This window comes from Centroberyx affinis, unplaced genomic scaffold (genome assembly GCF_046629955.1).
Source record: "Centroberyx affinis isolate AG114_WGS23_722 - 3 ecotype Tasmania unplaced genomic scaffold, CSIRO-AGI_Caff_v1 ptg000309l_1, whole genome shotgun sequence".
Classification (NCBI taxonomy): Eukaryota; Metazoa; Chordata; class Actinopteri; order Beryciformes; family Berycidae; genus Centroberyx; species Centroberyx affinis.
In genome coordinates, this window is record NW_027278986.1 from 501,894 (window position 1) to 526,889 (window position 24,996).

The 24,996-nt window shown below is 39.1% G+C and overlaps 1 protein-coding gene across 1 annotated transcript in view; it reads right to left on the minus strand.

The window, feature by feature from the left end:
- fam184aa (family with sequence similarity 184 member Aa) overlaps window positions 1-24,996 on the minus strand; it is a 94,854-nt gene that overhangs the window by 38,501 nt on the left and 31,357 nt on the right. The window contains exons 13-14 of the mRNA XM_071515120.1: window positions 8,400-8,521; window positions 5,700-5,850 (exon numbers count right to left, since the gene is read on the minus strand). Of these exons, the coding sequence (XP_071371221.1) occupies window positions 5,700-5,850; window positions 8,400-8,521 (273 nt within the window). The remainder of the gene's footprint in view (window positions 1-5,699; window positions 5,851-8,399; window positions 8,522-24,996) is intronic.

Below are 24,996 nucleotides of genomic sequence, written 5' to 3' on the forward strand. Positions count from 1 at the left end.
TAAACTAAATGTCTTCTTGTTAGTGTGTGGTGGGGGTTAAGGTGGTGAAGAGGTTCAGCCACCGTTGGGGAGTCTTCCCTATTAAATTTCGATTAATCACTTCTTGTGTGGACAATGTCCATACCCGACACCAAAATAATAATAATAACTTGAGCATCTCAATTAATGGGGTCAGGACACTCTTCTCTGTTGCAGTTGCACTTTGTGATTTAGGCTGATAAGATGGCTGGATTTTTACATAAAAATCAGGACTAATGAGTATTTTTATTTTATTTAGACATTGGGCAATGGTCTGAGGGCAAGTCAGAGCACTGTAGATCCTGTAGAGAAGGTTCTGGCAGGATTCATTTCCAGGCCAAGAGGGCTGGATGTGGGTCCAGAGGTGGGCATGTTAATGACAACAGTAGAGGTTTAGTTCTAAAATAGAAGATTTCTTTTCTGAATGTATTTATTGGGATTTTAATTGTAATTGACAAAACTATACAGAATAAACTATGGATAGATAGATGCAGCTCTGCCTGTGTGGCTGTAAATGGCAGAAATCTGTCACAGCTGACCTGGCTAAAAGTGCCACAGCAGAGCCGGGATAGAATTATTCATGATCAATTTCCACAAGCTTCTCCATCCACCTTTTTCCTGGTATGATCATCTTTAAACTGTGGGAGGGGGATCCGCAGGAACCACTGGATCTCATGCAGCGATAAACTTTATGTGGATGATTAATTGTGTAATATTGTTTCAAAACTAGGGCATTTATATGTCCGGTAGATTCAAGGTGTTTCCGTGAATATTTGTAGTTTTGCCTATTAACGCACAAAGTGACGCCGGGTCTGTTCTGCCTTCTGTGGAAAGACGACTTCAGATAGAGGGCTCTGCTCCTCCACATGCCACTCTTTCTCAAGCTCCAGCAGTTAAATCTCCAGCAGGATTTAGCGCTGTAGGAGTATTACATTAGCTAAGGTAATATGGATTTAAAATGAGAGGGTGGAGAGCAGTGCTGGGATGGGGGTTGTGGGGTTTTACATTAGATACAGTAATATGGATTTAGAAAAGGCAGGCAGATGACCTATGTCCTCCTTTCTTGTATCCCCAAGAGTCCATTTTCAAGAACTGAAGCTGGATATTATATACTAAGATAGTATTTATAGTCTAGTCTAAGTCATAGAGTATTTTCTACTGTACATGCAGACAATATTAGCGGTCAGTTACAGTAAATGATGCATAAATGGAGATACAAGGTTGATGAAGTAAAAATGCCTGAAACAATCTATACTCTGATCCCTGTACTGTATGTCTGTAACCCAGTCATGTGTGTGTGTGTGTGTGCATGTGTTGATGTGTGCATTTATCTCACGTATGCCTGTGCGGTTGGATATTATGTGCTATATCTGTGTGCATTCGAGTGAGTGTGTGTGTAGGGGTGTGTGTGTGTGTGTGTGTATTCGGGGGGGGCAGGGGGGTTATGCATTAGCAGGAACAACTGTTCATTACAGCTAATGTTATGCTAACACACAGAATCCGCTAATCATATCTCACACACACACACACACACGCACATATGGGTGTGCATACATACACACACACACACACAGACAGTTAATACTAGCTTGGGGCTACTTCTGTACCTTGTCATGAAAACATCTTAATGAGAAAGAAGGCATTAGACAGCACGGGCACACCCACTCAGCAACACACACACACACACACACACACACACACACATTGTACATAGGTCACACACAAACATGCATATACACATAATGTACCTCAATACAGGCATGTGTATTTATGTATGTGTGTGTTGCAGCACTGGGCTGAGGAAAAGACAGCAGCCATTCTGTTAGTGTATTCCATTGGGAAGACAACTGGTGACAGGTATTCCAGTGATCTACTCTGTACTGACCTAATTCTAGCTCTGCTGAAGCAGAAAGAACTAGTGGGGACTCATAGATGGGACTCTTAACAGGTCAGAGCCTTCCGACCGCCCACAGTGCAGAAAGAGACTCCCAACAGCCCCACGGTGCAGTAAGACACTCCCCAACAGCCCCACGGTGCAGGAAGAGACTCTAAACAGTCCCACGGTGCAGGAAGAGACTCTAAACAGCCCCATGGTGCAGGAAGAGATTCTAAACAGCCCATGGTGGTGGAGCCTGAACTCCCATCAGTTACCCCCCTTATGATATAATATGTATACATTCACAGTCTTTTAGCTAACAATGAAAGAGAAATTAATTTAAGGAAAGTAAAGAATAAAGTGAAAAAGTGAAGATAACAAAATTAGCTGCTCTGGACAGCATTGATATTGTAGGAAGAGCAAATGTGAGTTAATGTTAGTTTAAACATACCAAGCAAAGGGTAGTCTAGCTTTGCTGTGCATGCAGTTAGTTAAAGCAATATTCCACTTAGTTTTAACATGGGGGTTATTCGGCACTTGACCGCCATGAAAACCAGAATATCAACTACTCAACAAGATCGGATGCAGCTGGACGAGTTTGTAGCGTTTGTGGTGTTTGAATGAGGCCACGTAAATAGCCTGAAAACTTACATTTAACATGTTCATGAATATATTCAACAACATATCCTACTACTAACTGTGGGCCCAACATTTTAGAACATAAGTTTTCAGTATATTTTCGTGGCCTCATTCAAATGAATGGGAAGTAAAAATCTGAACACTACAGACTCGTACCAGCTGCATCTAATCTTGGTGATTAGTTTATACTATCGGATGCTCAAGAAGTTGCTAGAACTTGCCAGATGACGTCATATGCCAATTTGCATATCAATATATTTGCTGCAGCTCTGTGCTCTTACTGTGTGTTCACACCAAACGCGAAGCGAATTTTTCGTGCGGCACGATTACATACAAAGTCAATGCAAAGACGCAAACAGACCCGATTTCACACCGGGCGACGTGTATGTAATGACCCGGATGACGCGAATGACGCGAGTCGCGTATTCGCGCGAGTTGAAATTTTTCAACTTGAGCGGAAAATTCGCATGACGCTGTGTCGCGAAAGCCTATCAGCATTGAGATTCTCCCAACGTCACCGACGTCCTGACGTCCTGACATCCTGATGTTGACTCACAAAATGGAGGAGCTAATAGTAGACGTCTGTGAGCTCCCGGAGCTGTATGACACAAGTCTCCTGGCATACAGAGACCGTAACAAAAAGGAGAGGGCTTGGAGAAAAGTCAGCGAGGAAGTTGGACTACCTGGTAAGTTCTGAAAATATTTGTCTGTTACTTTATCCTTTATTCCATCGATTGTACTTTACTATGAACCAAGTTAGCACAAGCACTAGCCCCAGTTAGCACAACACAGCTGGCTTTCCCGGCGTTGAATATTCGCGGGTTACTCGCGTTACTCTTAAGTCAAAGTACTCGTAAGTAACGCGAGGCGAAGATTCGCTTTGCGTTTGGTGTGAACGCACCTTTAGAGGAGGGAGGGGCTACACTGTGTATAGGAAGCACTGTGATTATCAGTCCTTTTTGGATTAGCGCAAATAAGTAGCTTTAGGAGTCAAGACATTAAAGGTCCCATATTGTGGAAAACGGGATTCCCCTTGCCTCTTTGATTATAAAGGAGTTGGATGTGCTATCTAAACATGGTGAAAGTATCAAAACGCACAGTTGCCAACTAAATCCACACAATCCATAGGCTATTAGAAAACCGAGCCTCTAAATTAGCCGTTTGGACTTCCGTAACTTTGCGGCGTCATGAAGGTACGCTCATTATTACTTTTGTAAGAAATAATAGGCTAACAGTGTGTTTTTTTCAAAGCGGTTGGGTGACTGCCATTGTTTATTTACCGGAGAGCTTTCCCTACCTGTAGCTGCTGTGTTGTGGTGTCTCACGTTTCACTCTTGAAACGGTTAGCCAATATGAACAGAGGATCGTTAATATTAATGAGCCTTAAAGACACAGCAACAAAAACAGCCTGTTCTTGATAAGGCTCACAGAGATGCTGGAAAATGATTGAGAGTGTTTTTGGTACATGACACCACACAAACAGCTTTTAATGGCCATCAAAACATAAAATAAAACACTGGAAAGTGTAGAATATGGGACCTTTAACATTGTTCCCCATGGTCCGAAAAAGTAGCTAGTCGCACGTAAAAAATGTTGAGTTGAGGTCACCGGCGACTTGGCAAAATCAGGACGTGCCTCTATGAGGGTTGAGCTGTGATTTGTCTTACCCAGAGGCAGTATGCTGAGCATGGATGGCTAAGTGAGTGTAAGTAGATAAGCTTCAACATTGACATGACCAGCTCTAGTAGTCCTTTAATTTTCTCTAATAATTCTCCTATTCTGTGTGATAGGAAAATGCTCTTGTAATTGTAACTAAACAACAATGCAGTCTATCTGCTGAGGAAAACAAGACGACCTGATAAACTATTAATTTCCAATGCAACAGTGATCACATTACATTAGCTGCAGACTTACACACACGCACTCTTAACTGCACCGATCTGTTTCTGCAGTGTGTTTGTGCTTGTGTATGTGTGTATGTATGTTCATGTGGTTATGTGCATGTGTGTACACATGTGTGCATGTATATGTGCGTTTGCTTGTGTGTGTTGGGGATCACATGGCTAAGAAATATGGCTTTGGGAGAAACTAATTAAAAAACAGAAACTGAGAATTTGTTCTCCCTTACATCTCCAACCCCGTTTGCTGAAAAACAGAGACATTGGACAAAAATAGCATTGACGCAGGAAGAGAGGATAAATCCTTTGGTCTTTTCGAGCCGATTTAATGTTGTTTGGGGAATTATGTGAATTGTAAAGCAGGTGAAGTGCTTGTTTGTGGCGTCACTGTTAATCACATTCACACAGATAGAGAGAGGCAAAGAAGCCAGACAGAGTGTATGGTGTGTGAGATGGAGCTGTATCAAGACATCTACACCCTCTTTGCTGCTGACTGTCTTCAACGCTAAACAGACCTGTCAATCAAATCTATTGCAGTGGATTCCAAAGTGGGACTCAGGGCACCCAGGGGTCCTGGGTGTGGGTGTGTGTGTGTGTGTGTCTGTGTGTGTGTGTGTGTGTGTGTGTGTGTGTGTTGGGGGGGGCAGTTAGTTTGATTACATATTTATTGCTGAATTGATCGATACTACATTGGTTGACTATGGGAAGACCTTAACCTGAATTCTAATGAGACACTTTGATCAGATTCCACAAAATTATGCATGAATATGTATTATGAATTGTGTGTCTAAATGCTGTTTCAAAGGCTCTTCCACCTGGTCATTAATTCTTCTTAATTAATTCAGTATCACTTTATCTTCCTGGTCCACAATTTCCTAATAATTTCCTATGGCATTATGTACTAATTACAGGGGAAATAGAGGAAGAGTTCAATGGTGGAGTTGTTATGTACCTGGTAATTTCTTTAGGAGTTTCCAAGAAAGAACCATGAAATGATGTGGTAGTTATATAGAAAATGGAAGCTATCACTTTGGTGGAGTTGGTAAGATACTGTACATTTCTAGAAGAGTTTCCTGGAAAGAACTGCAACTATAAACTGTGTCTTGGAAAAATAAGAGGCAGAGGTCGATTTGGTCTCTCATTATTGGTCAACTCATGGTCAACTCATTATTCATATAATAAGGAAATTAGAGGAAGAAGTTCATTTTGGTATTTGTTGAATTATTTATCAAAACCAACATGGGTCCAATCTGTAGTGTGTGTGCTACCTGTTCCAGTAGGTCTTCCACCTTCCTCTGCCAGCCCTCTCTGGCTGCCATCATCTCCAGTTCTTTCTGCTGGGAGAGCTGAGTCAGCGCTGCCTGTTTGTCCGCTTCGTACTCCTCATTCAACTCCTCCTTCAACAGACGCACTTCTTCACTGGAGAGAGAGAGAGAGAAATAGTAGTAGACGTAAAATTACTGGTATAATTTCATAGATGTAGTAAACTTACTGCTGCAACTACAAGTTACTACAAAACTTTTAATGACCAGTCATATTTCCCACATCGCAAGTTGGAACAGTGTGAAAATAGGAGCACATATCCAGCTATACTTCCTCTACAAATTTGCCTCCAGGACGTTGAATGTATGCCACATTGAATTTTCCACCATTTTGAATTTCTTGAGAAAACATTTTATTTCTAAGGCTTTTTCATGTACAAAAAAAGACTAGCAGGCAATGGAAATGGCCATGCAAAATTAATTTGTATTGTTCCATAACCAACTTGAAACTTTGAACTTTTTCACTTTTGCAGAACTTGTTATGGATTGGCCCTAAGTTGATTACATGTTTACTGTTGCCTCCATTTTTTGTTTTTTTTGTAGTAGGTCCTCTAGCCAGTTCCACCCAAAGTTCCCTGGTACCGGGACCCCCATGGCATAGTGAGGAAAAATCGCTGTGAAAAGGTGAATTATTTTTATAGATGACATGAGTGTTACACTGTTTTGAAAACATGGGGTCTTGAGCTTTCAGAATCTGTAAACCAATTGTATGTTGTCCAAACTATGTCTGATTAAGAAGTATATTAATAATAACGTTGTACAAATATAAACTTCGTAAGAGCCAGTTGCGTTCAAAGGCGCTGGGATAATTTTCTCCACAAGCTAAACACTTGCAGTGCATGTAATTTGCGTTAGCAAAAAATACTTGATTGACTAGAATTGAAGAAACTAACAACAAACAATGATTAACAACAAAGATATATATATATATATCCTGCATTAAACATAGACTGTGACAGAGACGATTATGTGAAACCCCATTCATTTTCCCTACGGAGAAATCGCTATGGAACCGTGAGCCATATTTGGGCAAGGCTGACGGCATTTGACTTACGAGGTCTATTTCCAGGGAAATGTTGCAGTCAAACATCACATTTTACAGTCACACTGACAAAAGTCTATGTTCTTGCCAAAATATTTCACCAAGGCTTATGTAATTTTTGCCAAAAACAGCAGATTTTAGTTACTCACGTTTCTACCGTCATTTGTGGCCCTGATCCAATGTCATTACGCAACGTACAGGACGCAGAGTACAGGACGCACAAACTTGATCAATATCCATTGTGTTTATTACCATTTGTATGTTTTTGGGAGATTTCTGTTATTTGTAACATGGCTATATGGAAATAAATAGTATTTTGAAGTAAAATTCCCAGTAAACAGTCAGAAAACACAAAAGGCAGAGATGGACACTTTGGGTACCCAATTGGCCAAAGCATGGAGACTGCCTGAGTATATCTTTATAAATTGTATCATAAATGTTGTATTTTATTGTATTTTCATCAAATTTACAGTTACAGTTGTAGTCAAGGAGTAGGAGAACACATTCAGTTGCATCATTATCCATGGGATCTTGGTTATAATGGTGATAATTTAGATTATATACTAGGCGAGGATGAAAATCTTATTTTTTCCTTTATTGCATCTCCATTTACTCTGGAATGGTAATATATAGGTTTACTTGCAATGAATTCATATTCCTTAGCTTCTTACCTATCAAAGGAGACCATAACTATGCATATAGGCCTTATGGTTGAGGAGCTATTCCTGATTCATTTTTGGTATGTCATTTTAGGCGTTTTTTCCTGAATTTTGGCTAGGGTCTAAGTGGCTAGTTGAAGTACGGACTCGTTGACCACTTGGACATTTTTTTATGGGAGATGCATCACTGACATTTTCAGGGCTGGTGTCAGTCATACTGAAAGGACAAATGATAAAGTGGTCTGAAAAAGTCTATAATCAGTTTCAACTTCAATAAATTCAATCATTCCATACAAATTCTGAAAACAGAATTTAAATTCTGTCGTCTGGTCGAACAAATCTCACCACTTTCAATCTAAGTCATTTACACAAACACAAGATCTTTTGTCAAGACTTTAGAAACCTTTTCAAGTCATCAAAGCACAAGTCAAGTCTCAAGTCTTCTCTTCATGCATCAAGTCAAGTCTCAAGCAATTAAAACTGTGACTCGAGTCCCCACCTCTGTTAGTGTGGCTTCTTTCTGGCTAAAGTTTAGCGTCAGAATCAAAGACTTTCAAGCCCTAACAGTTAAAGAGAAACTTTGGATGAGAACAGCCATATAACTGTTATTGCTGCAGATTTTATGTATTTATGTCACAATTTGCAAAGTAACAAGTCAAACAGAATAATGCTGTGCATGTGATTGTCCATTCTGCTTCATTTTGTCCTGTTTAAGTATATCTGTAAATATTGCATGCCTGTATAAACCTGCTTCTAACTGTGTTAATTTTATATTCATTCTTATTAATATCCATGAGTGCTTTGGCAATACAAGTCTACTTCTGCTATTCTGATTCCGAAAGAGACGGACAGATGACAGAGAGACAGAGGAATGAGAAAACAAATGGGGAGAAAGAGTAAAGGCAGTAAAGGGAGTTTTATTTTATTTTGTTTTATTTTTTTTACCGCAGTGCGTCTGTCCATTTTTGGTCCAAGTCATCGGCCATCTTGTCCATCTTCTGTTTCTCCTCCGTTCTGATGGACATCACTCTGGCCTCATGCTGCTGTTTCTGGGTCTCTATTTCCTCCTACATACAAGTGCACACACACACACACACACACACACACACACACACACACATTTTTATTGTTATAATGGTGAAGGACATTCTACTGACCTATATTAATTTGCTAACTGTAAGTCATTCATCATTAAGCACTGGTAATACCTGTGGATACGAGCCGATGCAGAACTGCAGACATATGGCCAGTATTGGCATGTAGTATCAGTATTACACATAGTTTGTATATACTTATTATGGGTGTCCCCAAAAAAATCAATGATTCGATGCATTGATTGAAAGACCACATTTCGCGATGATCATCATCGAATGATCAGAGTAAATGGATTTATTTAACTCTCCCCTCATTGACGCAAGAGGATTATTATTGAATGTATTGAACTGGATGAGCGGCCCCTCTTGGTGGTGGAAAATGTGGGCTACGTAAGGGATAACGGCCGACGAGGTGTCCATTATCAGGAATTAATGGACGACGGGGAGGCCAGAACCGTCCGACGTGAAGCGGAGGACGGTTCTGGCCAACCATGGTTGCCGCCAACCGAGGCAACCTCCAACCGAGGCAAGAAAAGAAGAAAAAGAAAACAAAACATGAAGACCATTAATATATATTTTAATGCGTTTTGTAATCAAAATCTAAAGTTTTTCACAAGCCATAACTCAGTTTCCCTGGTAACATCTAATACCTGGAACAATCATTACCATCCCATAAGGTTCTTATGCAATGGAAACATTGTTCACTCGTCAGTAAATAGGACGAACCTTAGGTACGACTTGGCAACAGGAGATATTTCTAGTCTGCTCAAACAGTAAATATAATTTGACAGTATGTTTAACAACAAGACTAGCTAGCTATCCAGCCATGTCATTGTCCCCAAATCAATATCAAGATTTTCACGAACAAATGAACGGAGTAAACTGAGTAAACGGACGCTTTGACTGCGTCCCTGTTGCTATGGTTACTCATTTTAGATACAGGCTGATACTACCTAGCCAGCGCATTAATGTAGAACGGTGAACAGACTGTTTCACTGGAACTACTTAGTAGGTGTCCATTATCAGGAATTAATGGACACCCTGCAGCCGATCAGAATCGAGTATTCACCCAGACCATGGTATAAGGCTGTTTAATGGAGCATTTGGAGCAACTCAGACACTGCCCTCTCGTATGTGAAAACCTTTTGGACTGTTTGAAAGATGTGACAGCAATTAGTTTCAGTACAGACATATGGAGTCATGTCACTGCTGAACACACTACAGTTTGAACACGTGCTGGATTGATCCCAACTCTACTTTACTTAAGGGCAGCGTCAGAAGAAAAGATGGCCGCCATGAGAAACAAAGGCTGAGGCAGTTCAACCAGCTCATCCCAAACTTAACATATTGGCTGGAAAAATGATTCTCCATTAGGTTTATATGAATGTGGTGTCATTCAACAAGATAACAACGGCGATTGCATATTAAGAAGAGGAAGATTAACTAATTAAAGCTCAAAACAAAAGGTAAGCTTTATCTGGCAGGCCTTTGCCATTGTTTCTTTGCAGATGCCGTGTTACACTACACTTACTGCTGTGCCGAAAAAGTTTCGAGTTTTTGGACTTTCGAAATCTGGAACAATGCCGAAAAGTGGACAGCGGGATTCTAAGCAAGTCCGAAACATTTTGACCTCAAGTGACTCGGATGAAAGTGTTACTTTTACTGCTGAGGACCGGGAGATGCTGCATGTAATCTCTAACCAACTTCAAAAACTGGACATCCTAAAGGATTTAAAGTCTGACGTCTCTGAACTAAAACAATCTGTGGAGTACACCAATGCTCTCATGGAAGAACTTAAGAAAGAACAAAAATCACTGAAGGAAGACATTGCTAATTTGGAAAATGTAACAACAACCTTGGCGAATGAAAATGCAAAACTCAAAATGACGCTGTTGGACCTCCAGTGTAGAAGCATGAGGGACAACCTACTAATTATGGGAATAGAAGAAAGAGAGAAGGAAACTTACGAAACGTCGGAGACCCTTGCGAGGGCATTCATGCAGGAGCGACTTGGAATTCCGGAGGAAGATGTAAAAAAAAATCCAGCTGGAACGAGTACACAGGCTTGGGCAACGTAAAGGACAAGGTAAATCAAGACCTCTTGTTGTTAAATTTACCAGTTCCAAACGTAAGGATCAAGTCCTGGGTCTCAGCAAAAAACTGAAGGGTACAAGTTTCTATATGACTAATCAATATCCAGCAGAAGTGGTTGAGAAGCGGCGCAAGCTCATTCCAATTATGAACTCCTTGAAACAGAAGGGACAAAAAGCTTGCCTGGTTGTTGATAAACTCTATGTGAACGGCGAACTTTACAGAGGTGACGGACAATAATTGGTGTAACAACAATACAGAGAAGCTTGAGGGGCTATGATGTCACCGTTCAAATGTGTTTAGGATTGGTTGGAAAAGCTGTTTATACACCATCTCCAGAGTAACGCAACCACATGGTGAAAACTGTCTTGGGGGTATGTTCAAGACTGTACTGGATGAAAGATTTGATTTGGATGCTTCACCTCTCTATTTCATCCATTCAATTCTTTGTTAATTGTTGGAGCTTTAGTTTATATTGGGACTGAGAAAAGACAGTTAACCCATGGGAAAGTGGACTGCATTGGTTTTATATTATGTGTTTTGTGTTAATGTTTTTGTCATTGATATTTTATGTTGGTGTTTCAGGCTCAACCATAAGGAAGAACTTGATTTTTTGGTTTTGTTTTGTTTTGTTTTGTTGGTATTTCTTTTGGATTAATAAAGACAAGTTAGAGCACTTAATGAGTTAGTATGGTTAATGAAGAAATAGGAATTGGCAGCTATAATTGTAATGGTCTGGCAGATCGTAAAAAACGGTGTACTATTTTTTCATGGCTTAAGGAAAAAAAGCAACATATCTTTTGCCTCCAAGAAACTCATTCAACTGAGATAGATGAAATAAGTTGGAAAAAAGAGTGGGATGGCCCAATTTATTTTGCACATGGTCAGAGAAATTCAAAAGGTGTTATAATTCTTTTCAAGAAGCAATTTAATTTTCAGTTGTGTTCCATATGCACAGATTCAGTGGGAAGATGGTTACTTTTAAATGTAATAATTCAAGGAGAAAAACTGTGCATTTTGAACCTGTATGGACCTAATATAGATGACCCCTCTTTTTTTGATGAAATATGTAATAAGTTGCAGGATATAGGGGGGGAAATTATTATGGTAGGCGATTTTAACATTGCTTTAAACACCATGGTAGATCGAAAAGGAAGTCCTCCAATTAACGCTCACCCACATGCCCTTAGGAAGATCTATGATCTTATGGATGCTTTAGATTTAGTTGATCTTTGGAGATTTAAAAATCCAAATTTGATTAGATACACTTGGAGAAGGCAAAACCAGGCGAGTAGAATTGATTTTTTTTAAGTAATTGGTGTATCAATAGAGGATAAATTACGGTCTGACCATAATTCTATTGGATTAAATCTTTCAGTACTGGAAAATGTACATGGACCAGGATATTGGAAGTTTAATCAGAGTCTTCTCCAAGATGAGGAATTTGTTGGCAAGAGTAAGAGATTCATTAATGATTTTTTTGTACATAATATTGGTACAGCAAATCCTTCATTAGTCTGGGAAGCATTCAAATGTAGTTTTAGAGACATGCAATTGCTTACTCTTCTTGGAAAAAAAAACAAATGAAATTGAAAGAACAAACTTTAACAGCAGAAGTAGAGCAGCTGATTCTAAACATTGATAATTTGGCTGATGCATCTAGAGACCAGCTAAATGATTTGAAAAATAAACAAAATGAATTATATGATTTAGTGGAAAACCGCCTGCTAAAAAGTTACAATTATAAAAGGGCAGAATGGATGGAGAAAGGGGGAAAATGTTCAAAACTTTTCTTGAGCCTTCAACATAGAAATCATTCTAAAAAAAATATTTCCAAATTAATTTTGAATAATGGAGAAGTATTTACACAGACAGATATTTTAAATGAGATAGAAAATTATTTTGCTAAGATATTTTCATCCCAGTCATCACCTCCGCTCAGCTCCCAAAACTTTTTTCCACAAAATTATGAAAGAAAGTTAACTTCTAGGCAGAAACAGTCAAGTGAGGGTTTGATTACAGAGGAGGAACTTTTTTCTGTTGTAATGGCCTTTAAACCAGGGAAAACACCTGGAATAGATGGAATACCCATTGAGGTCTATCAAAAGTTCTTTGATTTGGTTAAAGAACCTTTGCTTTCTTGTTTTAATTTCTCTTATAGTGCTGGGTATTTGTCTGACTCTCAGAAAGAAGGCCTTATCTCCTTGTTACTCAAGCAGGAACCCAGTGGCCATTGCAAGGACCCTGTGAATCTCAAGAATTGGAGACCAATAACACTTCAATGTTATGATGCTAAGATACTCGCTAAATGTATAGCTCATAGACTAAAGAGTGTGCTGACAAGCATTATTCATCAAGATCAATCAGGATCTTTGCAGGGTCGTTATATTGGTAACAATATCAGACAGTTGTTGGAGATTATTGGAAATTATGAGCTGAAGAACAAAACTGGTTTAATTTGTATTGCTGATTTGGAGAAAGCCTTTGATAAGGTTTGCTTAGATTTTATTTTTAATAGCTTAGGCTTTTTTAATTTTGGTAAATCCTTAATTAATTGGGTTAGAGTATTATATAATGACACCAGTTGTAGGATTAGTCAGTGCCCTTATCAAGAGGAGTCAAACAAGGATGCCCTTTGTCACCATATTTATTTATAATTGCTATGGAAATACTAGCCATTAAAGTGAGGTCTAATGTGGAAATAGAGGGACTTGAAGTTGGGAATATGCAAACAAAAATTTCAATGTATGCAGATGACACTAGTTTCCTACTAAGTCCAAAACCTTCTTGTCTGCAAACTCTTCTTGAACTTTTGGAACTTTTTTTCACAGTTTTCTGGTTTGAAACTAAATTATGAAAAATGTAAAATTCTTAGGATTGGGGGACTGAACGGTACAAACTATAAAATACCATGTAAATTACCGATTAGCTGGACTGATGGGCCAGTTAATGTGTTAGGTATTGTGATTCCAGAGAATTTAGAAGACCTTTGTACAATGAATTACAATAGTAAGTTGAGAAAGATGGATAAGATTTTACAACCATGGAAGGGAAAAACATTAGCACTCTTTGGGAAAATTTCCCTAGTTAATTTTTTGATTGTACCGCAATTTATTTATCTTTTTATGTCTCTCCCACCTCCATCACAGTCCTTCTTCAAGCTTTATGAACAAAAGATTTTGGAATTTCTCTGGAGTAACAAACCAGAGAAAATCAAAAGAGGAGTTCTTTATAATAGTTATGAACATGGTGGGTTAAAACTATTAAATTTGGAGGCTCTATGTTTCTCTTTGAAAGCCTCCTGTGTTCAAAAATTATACTTGAATGAAGACTGGTATTCATGTAAGTTACTGGAGAGTACTCATCTATTGTTTCAAAAAAGATTAGCCCCCTTCCTACAGATTCAGCCAGCTCATATACACTGTGTGAATAATTGGATTGGAAATGTATCCATGTTTTTAAAGGAAGCAATTCAGTGCTGGCTGTGTTTTCAGTTTCATCCTCCAGAAAGTCGGAATGAAATCTTACAGCAAATAATATGGTTAAATTCTAACATATTGATTGAAGGGAAACCAATATTTTGGAAGAAGGTATTTGATCATGGTGTTTGGTTTAAAAATGATATATGACTTATGAGGTATAACCAGTTCACTGAAACATATGGTATGATCTGTTCCCCTCATTCATATAATCAATTGATCTCTGCTTTAGGAAAAGATTGGAAACAAAAGATTAATAGTGGGATGACTTTAGTTTAGTTGTTAGTATGCCAGCCCGCTACAAGAAATATAAGATGGTTAAAAGGAAATAAGATAAACAAAATTATTTATACATTTTATTTAACCTCTAGATCTGTAGGAGTTATTCCATATAGTACCTATAAAAAATGGGAGGACACTTTTGATTGTCCTATACCGTGGAAACAAGTGTTTAAATTAATGTATAAAACAACAGTAGACACATTTATGAGATCCTTTCAGTTAAAAATAATTTATAATTTTTTGTCTACAAGGAAAATGTTAAAGATTTGGGGTATTGCTGAGTCAGATGAGTGTCGTTTTTGTTTTATGGAATCTGAGTCAGCGGTACATCTTTTCTGGTATTGTCATATTGTGTCTGCCTTTTGGAGGGAGGTTCAAAAGATGTGTAATGCAATGAAGCTGTGTTTTCAACCAGATTTTTTCTCTGTGATATTGGGTGATGTTACAGAAACAAGCAGTTATACTATTAATCTGATTATTTTGTTAGGGAAAAGATTTATTTTTAAAGCTACTGACGTGGATTCCTTGAATATTAATCAATTTAGAATGTTCATTAAACGTCATTTTATTTTGGAAGGATATATTGCAAACACAAATGATGACGTTAAAAAGCATTTAGAAAGGTGGGAAAGGAAAAAAAAAAAAAGGCATAAGGTGTAGAATTTGAATTTTTTCTTTTACTTTTTATTTATTTATTTATTTATTCATTTATTTTTCTTTCCCCTTTCTCCTCTAATGTTTTGTTACTTATTTAGGTTGTTAGGCCTACTGATATATGTTGTGATGATATATGGTATGTGTTTGCATCTATTATTTTGGTTTGTTTTAGTGTTACTTGGTGTGTTAAGTATTATTTGTTAAAAAAAAAAAAGGGCAGCGTCAGTCAGTCAGTCAGTCAGTCAGTCAGTCAGTCAGGGACGCTTAGTGAGATGATGCACTTTGTCAGATGGCCTCTAGAGGGCGATTTTGACTGTGAGATGCAGTGTTTCCCATACAGAGGCACAACTAGGGTTGCAAAATTCCGGGAATTTTCAAAGTTGGAAACTTTCCATGGGAATTAACAGGAATTTATGGGAATTAACAGGAATTTATGGGAATAAACGGGAATAAACCAGGAATTTACTAAATTGAAGGTATGCTCTTAATAGGAAACTTAAATATAGTTGGGGAAAATATATTTTAGCATAATCCTGACTAAAACAACCAGATATCATGCAAGTACAGTTGAATATCTATGCTATTCCTCAATCACATGCACACATAGCACACTGCTTACTGCAGGGCTATTGAGACCACGCCCCCTACATGCACTGTGCATTCCTGTGCATTTTTGTTAATTTTTGAATGGGTTGGGTCGGGGGGATGAGTAATATTTAACTCAACATTCATGTTTTTGTTCTTCAATGAAAGAATTGATTGTTCAATAAAATATTTAACACTTGATAAAGTTCTACTTACAAATAAATCTGTTTTAATTGTATTATTTTGGATGGATGTCTGCTTATAACAAAACAAATATTTATGCTTGGATATGATACCTTTCCATTAAATTACCCTCAATTCCCAGTTAATTCCCATTAATTCCCATAAATTCCCATAAATTCCCATAATTCCCATGGAAAGTTTCCAATTTGGAATATTTCCAAAATTCCCCAGCTTAACTTCCCATGGAAATTTACCGGAAACGTTCCGGAAATTTACCGGAAATTTTCCACCCCTTTGCAACCCTAGGCACAACATCAAGTTAGACAGTGTACAGAAATTGATCTAAATCGATCTCTGATGTGCGCATCATGTCTGTCATGCTGTGGCGATCTGCCATAAATATTGTTTTTTCTCTCATTATAAATGTTCAATTCACACCCCAGTCACACCTCGCTTGTTCTGCCAATGGGATTTGGGCATCCACCCGAGTAATCCGCCCCTCTTCCTTTAAATATGGTGACGACAAAAACAAGATGGCGGCGTAATGTTACCACTGGAGAAGAGGCAGGCAGCGGTCGAATTGTCTTTTTTGCTTAGAAAGGTTCCTGAGTGAAATGACCCAGAAGTATCTAAGTGGCAGCCATGATAAGAGCTGTTCGAATTCTCTAAATGCTAAGGAAAGGTGCTTCAATGCTTCCTTACTTAGCTCTATTGGGCCAGGCCATGAGGTTGAACAAAAGAAAAGTTAGTTAAGACAATAGAGTCAACATCTGCGGCCTAACAAGAAAATCAGAGGCCTAAACTCTAGCCCACCCGCTGGGCTGGGACTTTAAACAAAGGAAAAGCAGCGCCAAAATTCCAACAGGCCCTGAAGTTCACACCTACGTGTGAACTGGCTGGAACCCAACCTCCGGTCTCTCATTGGACGAGACTCGGACGGGGATGTCCCCGTGACGTCACTGAGGATATAAATTCCAGAGCTAGCTTTCCACATCGCCCCTTCCTTGCGACTCCGTTGCTGAACAAGATGGTAATTACAACGTTCAAACTGTTCTTTTGTTGAGCCGAGGCACAGTCTTCAACTCGCTGGACGAGCCCAGACTGTTTAGTGTTAGTTGTAACACAATTGGATCCAGAAGGATTAGATTAGCTGTTTGTGTATCCGGCATTCTAACTCCTTACGCGTACTGTATGTGCAACCGGTGCGTGTAGCAGACCTGCAGAAGTGGACTGGAAGAGAATACAGCTGAGGACACTCCTTCCCTCCAAGAAGACAACGTAAGAGCACGCTTCAACCAAGTCGACTCCTGGCTGACATCCTTCGCTGCCTACGAGGAAAGCCAGCTGACTGCTGCTCTATGCAAGGAGAGATAATGGTTCCGCCGACCCGCCAGGGAGGACCCCACCGGATCGATAAGACGGACAAAACACACACCGATCACTCGAGAGTGATTCCCCAAGTAAGAGGCTTTGATTCTGGGCAGAGACTAGCATAGGTGTGTTGAATTAAGCTTAACTGATCAGAAGCTACAACTGTGCGTATTGGGAAGCGCATCGGACCGCCGTGTCCATATTTATGCTGTATAAAGATACCTCAATCATTGTGCTTGCTGCTTAATTTGATTGTGTTCATTTGAAGCTGAATGTGTTCAGTTGCATGTCGCTGGACTTGCATTTGTGTTGATAGTCACCGTAGAGAGTCAATATACTGCATTTTACCAGTTCAAAGACCAGTAACTCGATGTACCACCCCCAAGTCGTATCCGGAGTCCCTGTGTGGTAAAAGGCTGCTATTTTGTCTCCAGACGGCGAGTATAAGCTCTAGGTTTACCCTGAGTGCCCCCTCTATTATCTCTCTCTCTCTCTCTTACTAACCACCACATACACACACACACCCATATCTCATTACACATTCATTACTACCGAAGGATTAGATGGTGTCGGTTTAGCTGCCTAACTCCAACCCCATCTTGGTTCCAAACCCCTTTGTTCAGATTGCGCGGTCACGGCAGCCATCTTGAACTCTCGCGAGACGTCCCACCCACGTGGTCACGTCCGCCATTTTGCTCTCTCTCTCTCCACTCTCTCTCTCCTCTCTCTCTTCCCCACACGCACCCACACACACACACACACACATACCCATATATGCCATATGCTGCTTGTGCCTTATGCTTGCTAGTTTAGATCCATAGGTATAGTTGTGTAATAGTGATTGATTAACTAAAGTGCTATTGATTATTGATTAATCTTACTAAAGTTAAATAAACACTGTTATATTTTTAAAGAGAAGTTGTCTGTGATTTCTTATGCATATGTGTGTAACCGCTGGTTGTGAGGGCCTGTGTACAAATTCACCCTTCACTGTTCACTCATAAATGTACACTGGTACTTAAACACTGTAATTTGGGGGTGAACAGCCATTTTGAGACTGTCTTAAAGATTCAGTTATTGGTCCCTGATTCCAGGGTGGTGCCCCGTTAATATTGACCCTGTCAATAATTTTATGAATATTAATAATTTCATAATTATTAATTATTAATTGCTAATAACCAAACCTGCCCCTATCCAAGCCCAACAGCTCCTTTAGCATAGGATACACTGGACCATCCTTTACGAAAGGAAAGGAGATAATGCCATCCCACAATTCCTTGCGGCAGCAACGACGCACCATTCGGCCGTTCACGAAAACAAAGGACGCAGATCATCATGCAAGTTACCGTTGTTTATTAAGCATTTTCCATCTTATGCCATAACTTGCTAATATGCTTATGTTTTGAACTTTCAACAATATGTTAAACCCATAGGCAAACTATGAATGTTACGCTGCTGTTGTAAAATGATCAAAGTGAAGTTAACGTTGTAGCGTAACCTATGCTCAGTTTGCATTTATTTCTTCATTCTGAGCATTGTTGTATTGCCAGCCTTTAGGAATATCATTAATTAATTTTACTTCAGTCACAGATGCTGAAACCCTTGCCTTAATACACACATATACAGTAGTAGATTTGTAGGCCTAACATGTTATGCCTATCTTGCATGAATTTAACTATTATTTTATAACCATTATAACCATTCTCAATGTGACAACCATTTCGTTTCACTTTTGTGACTGGTAGCCTATATTCCTTTTTTATTTCAATTCCAACCATGGTGATGAAGTAATAGTTTTCACCGGGTTGTCCACGTTTATATAGCCTGCATGAAACAATACGGTAAGAACGCACGGGGCGAAGTATCTAAGACCCACATCATTAACATCCGCCGTCGCATAATTACGTAGCCTAGTGTAAGTGCAGTCAGATTCTCTTAGCACCACGGTTGTCTTGTCCTAAGTCCTTATGAATTCTCCTTCACATCTTTCCTTGACCTCATGACGTTTTCCAATGAGGTCAAAGAAAAGTGGTTAGGAATAGGAGTTAGGACGTATTTTTTTGACTAATTGACTGCAGCCGCAGAGTCCGTCTAGCAGTGTGTCCTTTTAATAGCGTCCGTGCCAATCCTTGGCCTTGCGTACAGTCCGTGGTCGGCAGGAGTAAATACGCGGAGCTATACGTCTTCTTCACCGCACAGGCCTCCAAACAACCCCGGACCTCAGCAAAGTAGAGGACTTCGCCCAGGCACTCATATCCTGTGTGCACAAGTCGACCAACTGACCGGTACCGGAGGTAACTCCGACAGCGTCGGAGATGTTTGGTTAATTTTGTTTTGGAGAGGCCCTTTATTGATTTGTTTGGGAAGAGGATTTACTCATGGGGGAAAAACTGAACTGAATTGATAACATTGCCAGAGATCCTTTTTTGATTTGTTTGGGAAGAGGGTTTACTCTGAACAGATTTGAGAACTGAACTGAAGTGAACAAACTGAATTTCAAACTTTTCTTGTTTATTGTTGAATCCCTGAAGAGTGGTGTTTTTTTGTTGAACTCTGAACTCTTTATTTTGGTGAATAACATCTGGTTTGGTTGATTATTTGGATTTGTAAAGGACATTTTTCTTTTGTGTGGTTTTCATTGTACCTCCAATACACTGAATTATATTGAACTTCCCTGTGTTTGCATTGTCGCTGTGATTATTGCTTTGAATATTTGTTTGCATTCTGCTTGGTGGTTCAGATTTATGTTATGTGAGTTCATGGCAGAGTGTATGGAGCACTGAATCATGTATCCATGTGGGGGATTGACCTTAAAAATCTTAAATGTTAAAATTGTCGGACTAAACTCCGGCTGGCACCCCAAAACCCTATAGGCAATCCGCTACAATTACAATGTGGAGATGCACAGACCTGCAGACCAGCAGTATTGAACTCAATCCACAGAGTCTCCTGCTGTGAAAGCAAAAGTGAAACTTAACATTCCACAATTTTCTCCAAACTCGCCTGTGTAACACGTCTTCTGCTGCCCTACAAACTTTAACGGTAGCTAACGTTATTATCTTGGGTTATTTAAGTAACGTTATGGAATTAGGTAATTGAACCGTGTTGCAGTGCTTCAGTGCATAGAATTGAACACGCGCCGTGGGTCTGTACAGGATCTGTGCTTGTTTTTCTCCATTTTATCGTCTTTTACTGATGGCGCAGGCATACAGATGCCAGTATTGGGTAGCAGGGCTAAAGTACACATTTTTTAACCTTTATTTCTCACCAGAGCTCCAGGTCAGGGAAGAGCATTCACTTTCTCCAAGCACCTTCCTAGCAAAAGCATGCTTCTCTAATCTTTAGGCTACCAGAAAAAGAGAGTTTGGGCACAATGCTATTAGATGTTGATAAAATGACGTTTGATTTACAAATACATTTCATCAGATTAAGATAGAAAATGATGGACACAATGTTCAATATTAAACAGTTTGCTACAAGTACTTGGTTTTGATACTTGGTTTTGGTAAAATTTGAATTCTTGTTCATTTACTTGGATAGTCAGAGGTGTGACCAAGTCAGTCTCAAGTCTTGAGGCACAAGTCTCAAGTCAAGTCCCAAGTCTAAATGTAGATTACCAAGTCAAGTCCAATCAAGTCCATGTCATTAATGTCAAGTCTCAAGTCTAAATGTAGAAAAATCAAGAGTCCAGTATCAATTTAATATCTTAAAGAAAACCTAAATATCTAGGACATTTCAATGCAATATGGTTTTAATAGGATAAAAACTTGGTAAGAGCATCATGAGTTTGATTTCTATAATCAGTTTCAACTTCAATAAATTAAATCATTCCATACAAATTCAGAAAACAGAATTAAAATTCAGTCGTCTGGTGGAACAAATCTCATCACTTTCAATCTAAGTCATTTACACAAACACAAGATCTTTTGTCAAGACTTTAGAAACCTTTTCAAGTCATCAAAGTACAAGTCAAAGTCAAGTCCCAAGTCACCAGAACAGAAGTCAAGTCAATTACAATTGTGACTTGAGTCTGACTCGAGTCCAAGTCATGTGACTCGACGCCCCATCTCTGTGGATAGTATAAAAAAATATTGGTGTATGGCTACTAAAAGTGACTTCATCTTCTCAGATTGGACTGACCAGATGCAGCTCACTTTAGGGAGGCTGCATCAAAAACAGTTCAAGAGCGGTAGGCTGGATGACTCATAATGCCCAAGCCCATATCTATTTATAATGTACTGGCTCCCAGGCATACACTAACTGCACCAGGTCATTCATTACCATTATTATTACCATTGGAGAAGCTCCTGGATTTGTCTGTTGGGAGTTGATCATGTGGCTAAATCCAGACTGTCCAAGATCAAGAGAATTTTGTTTTTAGGTGGACATTTTTCATTAAATTGAACCTAAATATGCAGAAAAAAAACAAAAATGTTGGTCCTCAGCCAGATACAAATAATTTTAGAGGTTTTTGGTAGAAAATGTTTGGGAAAATACAATTTCCTTAAAGTTGCACAAGGCAACTTCGGCTCCAAATGGCAGTGAGAGGCAACTTTTTAACAAAATTAAACTGCAATACCCAGAAATCCTGCAAAGTGACGTCAATAAACTGCACAAAGCATGCTCATGTTAACCAACTCGGCTGGTCTGTGATAGGTTTGATATAGGTTTTAATGAAATGCACAGATTTTTATGGCAGTAGCTCAAACAAGACAGGAGATATGCTTGTTCATAGTTCCCATAGCGTATCTTGTATTGTTTCATCAAATGTCTGCGGACTGAAACACCTGATCTAGATATGATCAGCTGCCTCTACACATCCTCACTCTCTTTTGCCGTTCTTCATTGTTCAAAAGCTGTTTTTGGGGAGGTAGTGCAGGTTATCTGTGAGGCACTGTGAGGTTTTAATATTTACACTCATCAAGATGCATCAGTAACCCAAGTTTGGTTCACATGGGGCTGGTAGTTTTCCCAGATATGGTGACTAACGCTTTCATCAGCATGGGAGACAAAAAAAACAGTTTGCGAGTCCTCCGGCAAGATGAGTCACGTTTCACTGTAATCTGCACTCCAGAAAATGACGAGCTTTGCAAGTGATTTGATCACGTGTTCAGACTTATCTGATTTATTTCAACACATTTTGAGTCAAATTATTTTCCTGCATTGATGCAGGAAGGACCTAATTAACAGATGTCCATTTTTGAGAAATTTAATGGCACTGTAACTTTTTTCAAGATGTTGAACATGGATCCAAAAAGCCACGTTCAATCAATAGCTTTCATCCCAATGCCTGGGTGCCTGTACCCTGCATGGATACATTTTAGTGGATCCTGGCACTGGGAACACAGATGTGAATGTTTTGAATCCTATACAGTTCTACAAAGCGTGTTTATCTGCTACCTAGAAGTTATGGCAGCTTGGTGAAACTCTCTTTTTGAGGAAAAAGAAAACATTGAATAGCAGAGGTCATTAACCCTAACCCTAAATAGGAAAATAGATAAATTCATGAATGTGTGCCATGAATGAATAGAATAGCCTAAACACACAGTTAAATATTTCAATGCAATTGATACAAAAAAAAAAAAGATATAGCATTTATTTGTATCCATTTCATATTTTTTTTCCACACAAATATACATTTATTTATTTAAATATGTATATTTGATGCTGGATTACTCTATTTGAGATGCTGGCACACAATGAACACCATAATATTGCTTGGCGGAAGGTAAACATTTAATTATTAGAATTTAATTAATATTAAAATTGGCAATAAAAGATGTATTGAACATTTGCGTTTCTTATAAAAGCAATAAGCCACTCAAGGGTTGGTGTCATGCCGAACAATACCTCTTAGCTGTTCCAAAATCACTGTAAAGCACAGGCTCTTGTGGCTTAATGCTTGAATATATCCTGAAATAAGCTTGTACAGTGTGAATACAAGATAAAATCCCATGTTAGGCTTGCCAATTTTCGCAGTGTGTCTAATCCAAATCCCACATCCCTTTATAGAACCCCAGCTCTTGTCAGGGAAGCGAAGTGCACCACATCACAATTTCACCTAATTATCACCACAAGCAGAATAGGGGTTTCTGGCACAACTTCACCTACTTCCAAGGTGCATGGAGAAGGGGAAAAGGTCTAAAAAGGTCAAAACTCCAGCAACACTTGTAATATAACTTAATTATCACCACTCATTCAGCCTCTTCGCAGCTCTCTCTGTCTCTGTCTCCCTCTCTATCTTTCATTCTCGCATCACCCTTTCTTTCTGTTCTTTTACTAAGCCTATTATTACCTGTATTTATTCACTGATTTTCTCGATCTGTCTCACTCAGCTCTGACTCACTCATTATTTTTTTTATTCATTATATCTATTCATACATTTTCACTTAATATCTTCTTGCATGTTTTCTTGCGGTGTTGTTGTTGGTTACGTTATTGCTCTATTCTAATTTATATTCTAACTTTCTTTGCTGCACCCTGTTGTTATTTTGCTGCTGCAATGACCCAGTTTCCCCATGGGGATCATTAAAGTTTCAATGTTTCATCTTATCTTATTCTTTCGAAAGAAAGTTTAAGTGAAAGTCTCGTAACTGCAAGTGAAATGGTGCCTGACATATTGCCATTTGAAAAACTGCCAATTTTGGCCATATTGTAAAGCTATAGAACACAACTAAATGTGGTCTGACATACTTTTAGGCCTTCGCAAACATTTATATTAAGTGTGGTTGCTTGAACTATTGGGGCGTTAAGGTATTATGCACTCCTTCCTGTTTGCATGTCTTAACCATCAATTTCTTTTGTGCACCAAATGGTTACAAGTATCAAAGGTCTGTGATACAGTGATGATGTAGGCAGTTGAAATAAGCTGTTTGTAAAGTTTGGTGGAGAATAAGACAAATTAGTAGGAAAAAAAAAAAAAAATAGGTGCTATTGCAAGGGTGGCCTGATGGTGGCACTATGGAGCATGACTAAATGTGGTCTGACACACTTCTGGGCCCATCCCAAACATGTACGTGAAATGTGGTTGTTCTAGCATCAAGCACTTAGGACTTATACCTTGTTCCCTGCGCATCGTTGTCTGTCAACTCCATTTGTGTACCACAGCCAAACGCTTTGTGTTTTCATAACTGCGGGTAATAGCGTAATCTAGGAAGTCCATATATGCTGTGTGCAAAATAAGATTTGATGATTTCATTAAGATCTCTGTCGCTCTACTTTCCATTCCCTCACCCTACCGCCCCCTGTCACACACATTAACCACGTTCTTTCTCTCTCTCTCTCTGTTTTGAATACATCCCATTTTATGTACGCATCTTGAATTGTACCTAATGAATCATTTTAAATAAAGGTGCTTTTAAAATTCAAATTCTCTCTCTCTCTCTCTCTCTCTCTCTCTCTCTCTCTCCCTCCCTCTGCCTCTCTCTCTCTCTCTCAGCAGGGTTCTTTTCAATCAGAACACTTAACTCCTAACAGCGTCATCATCATTATCTCACAGCTGGCTTTGAGTATGGCACTTCTCTCTCACTTATCTCTCTTTTCCTACCTTCATAATCTTCTTTCCCTCCCCCATCCCTCCATCTTCCCATCTCTTTCCCTCCCCCACCCCTCCATCTTTCCATCTCTCTCACTCCTTTCTTTTCCTCCCTTCTTTTCCTTCCTGACTGTCATCGCTGAAGCTTGGAATGATCCAGTGATACTTTTATTTTCTGTGAAATCCTCAACAAGCTAGATGAATCAAGATTTGTTTGTTGTTTGATTGATTGATTGATTAATTGACTGGATGTCTGACTGACTGGA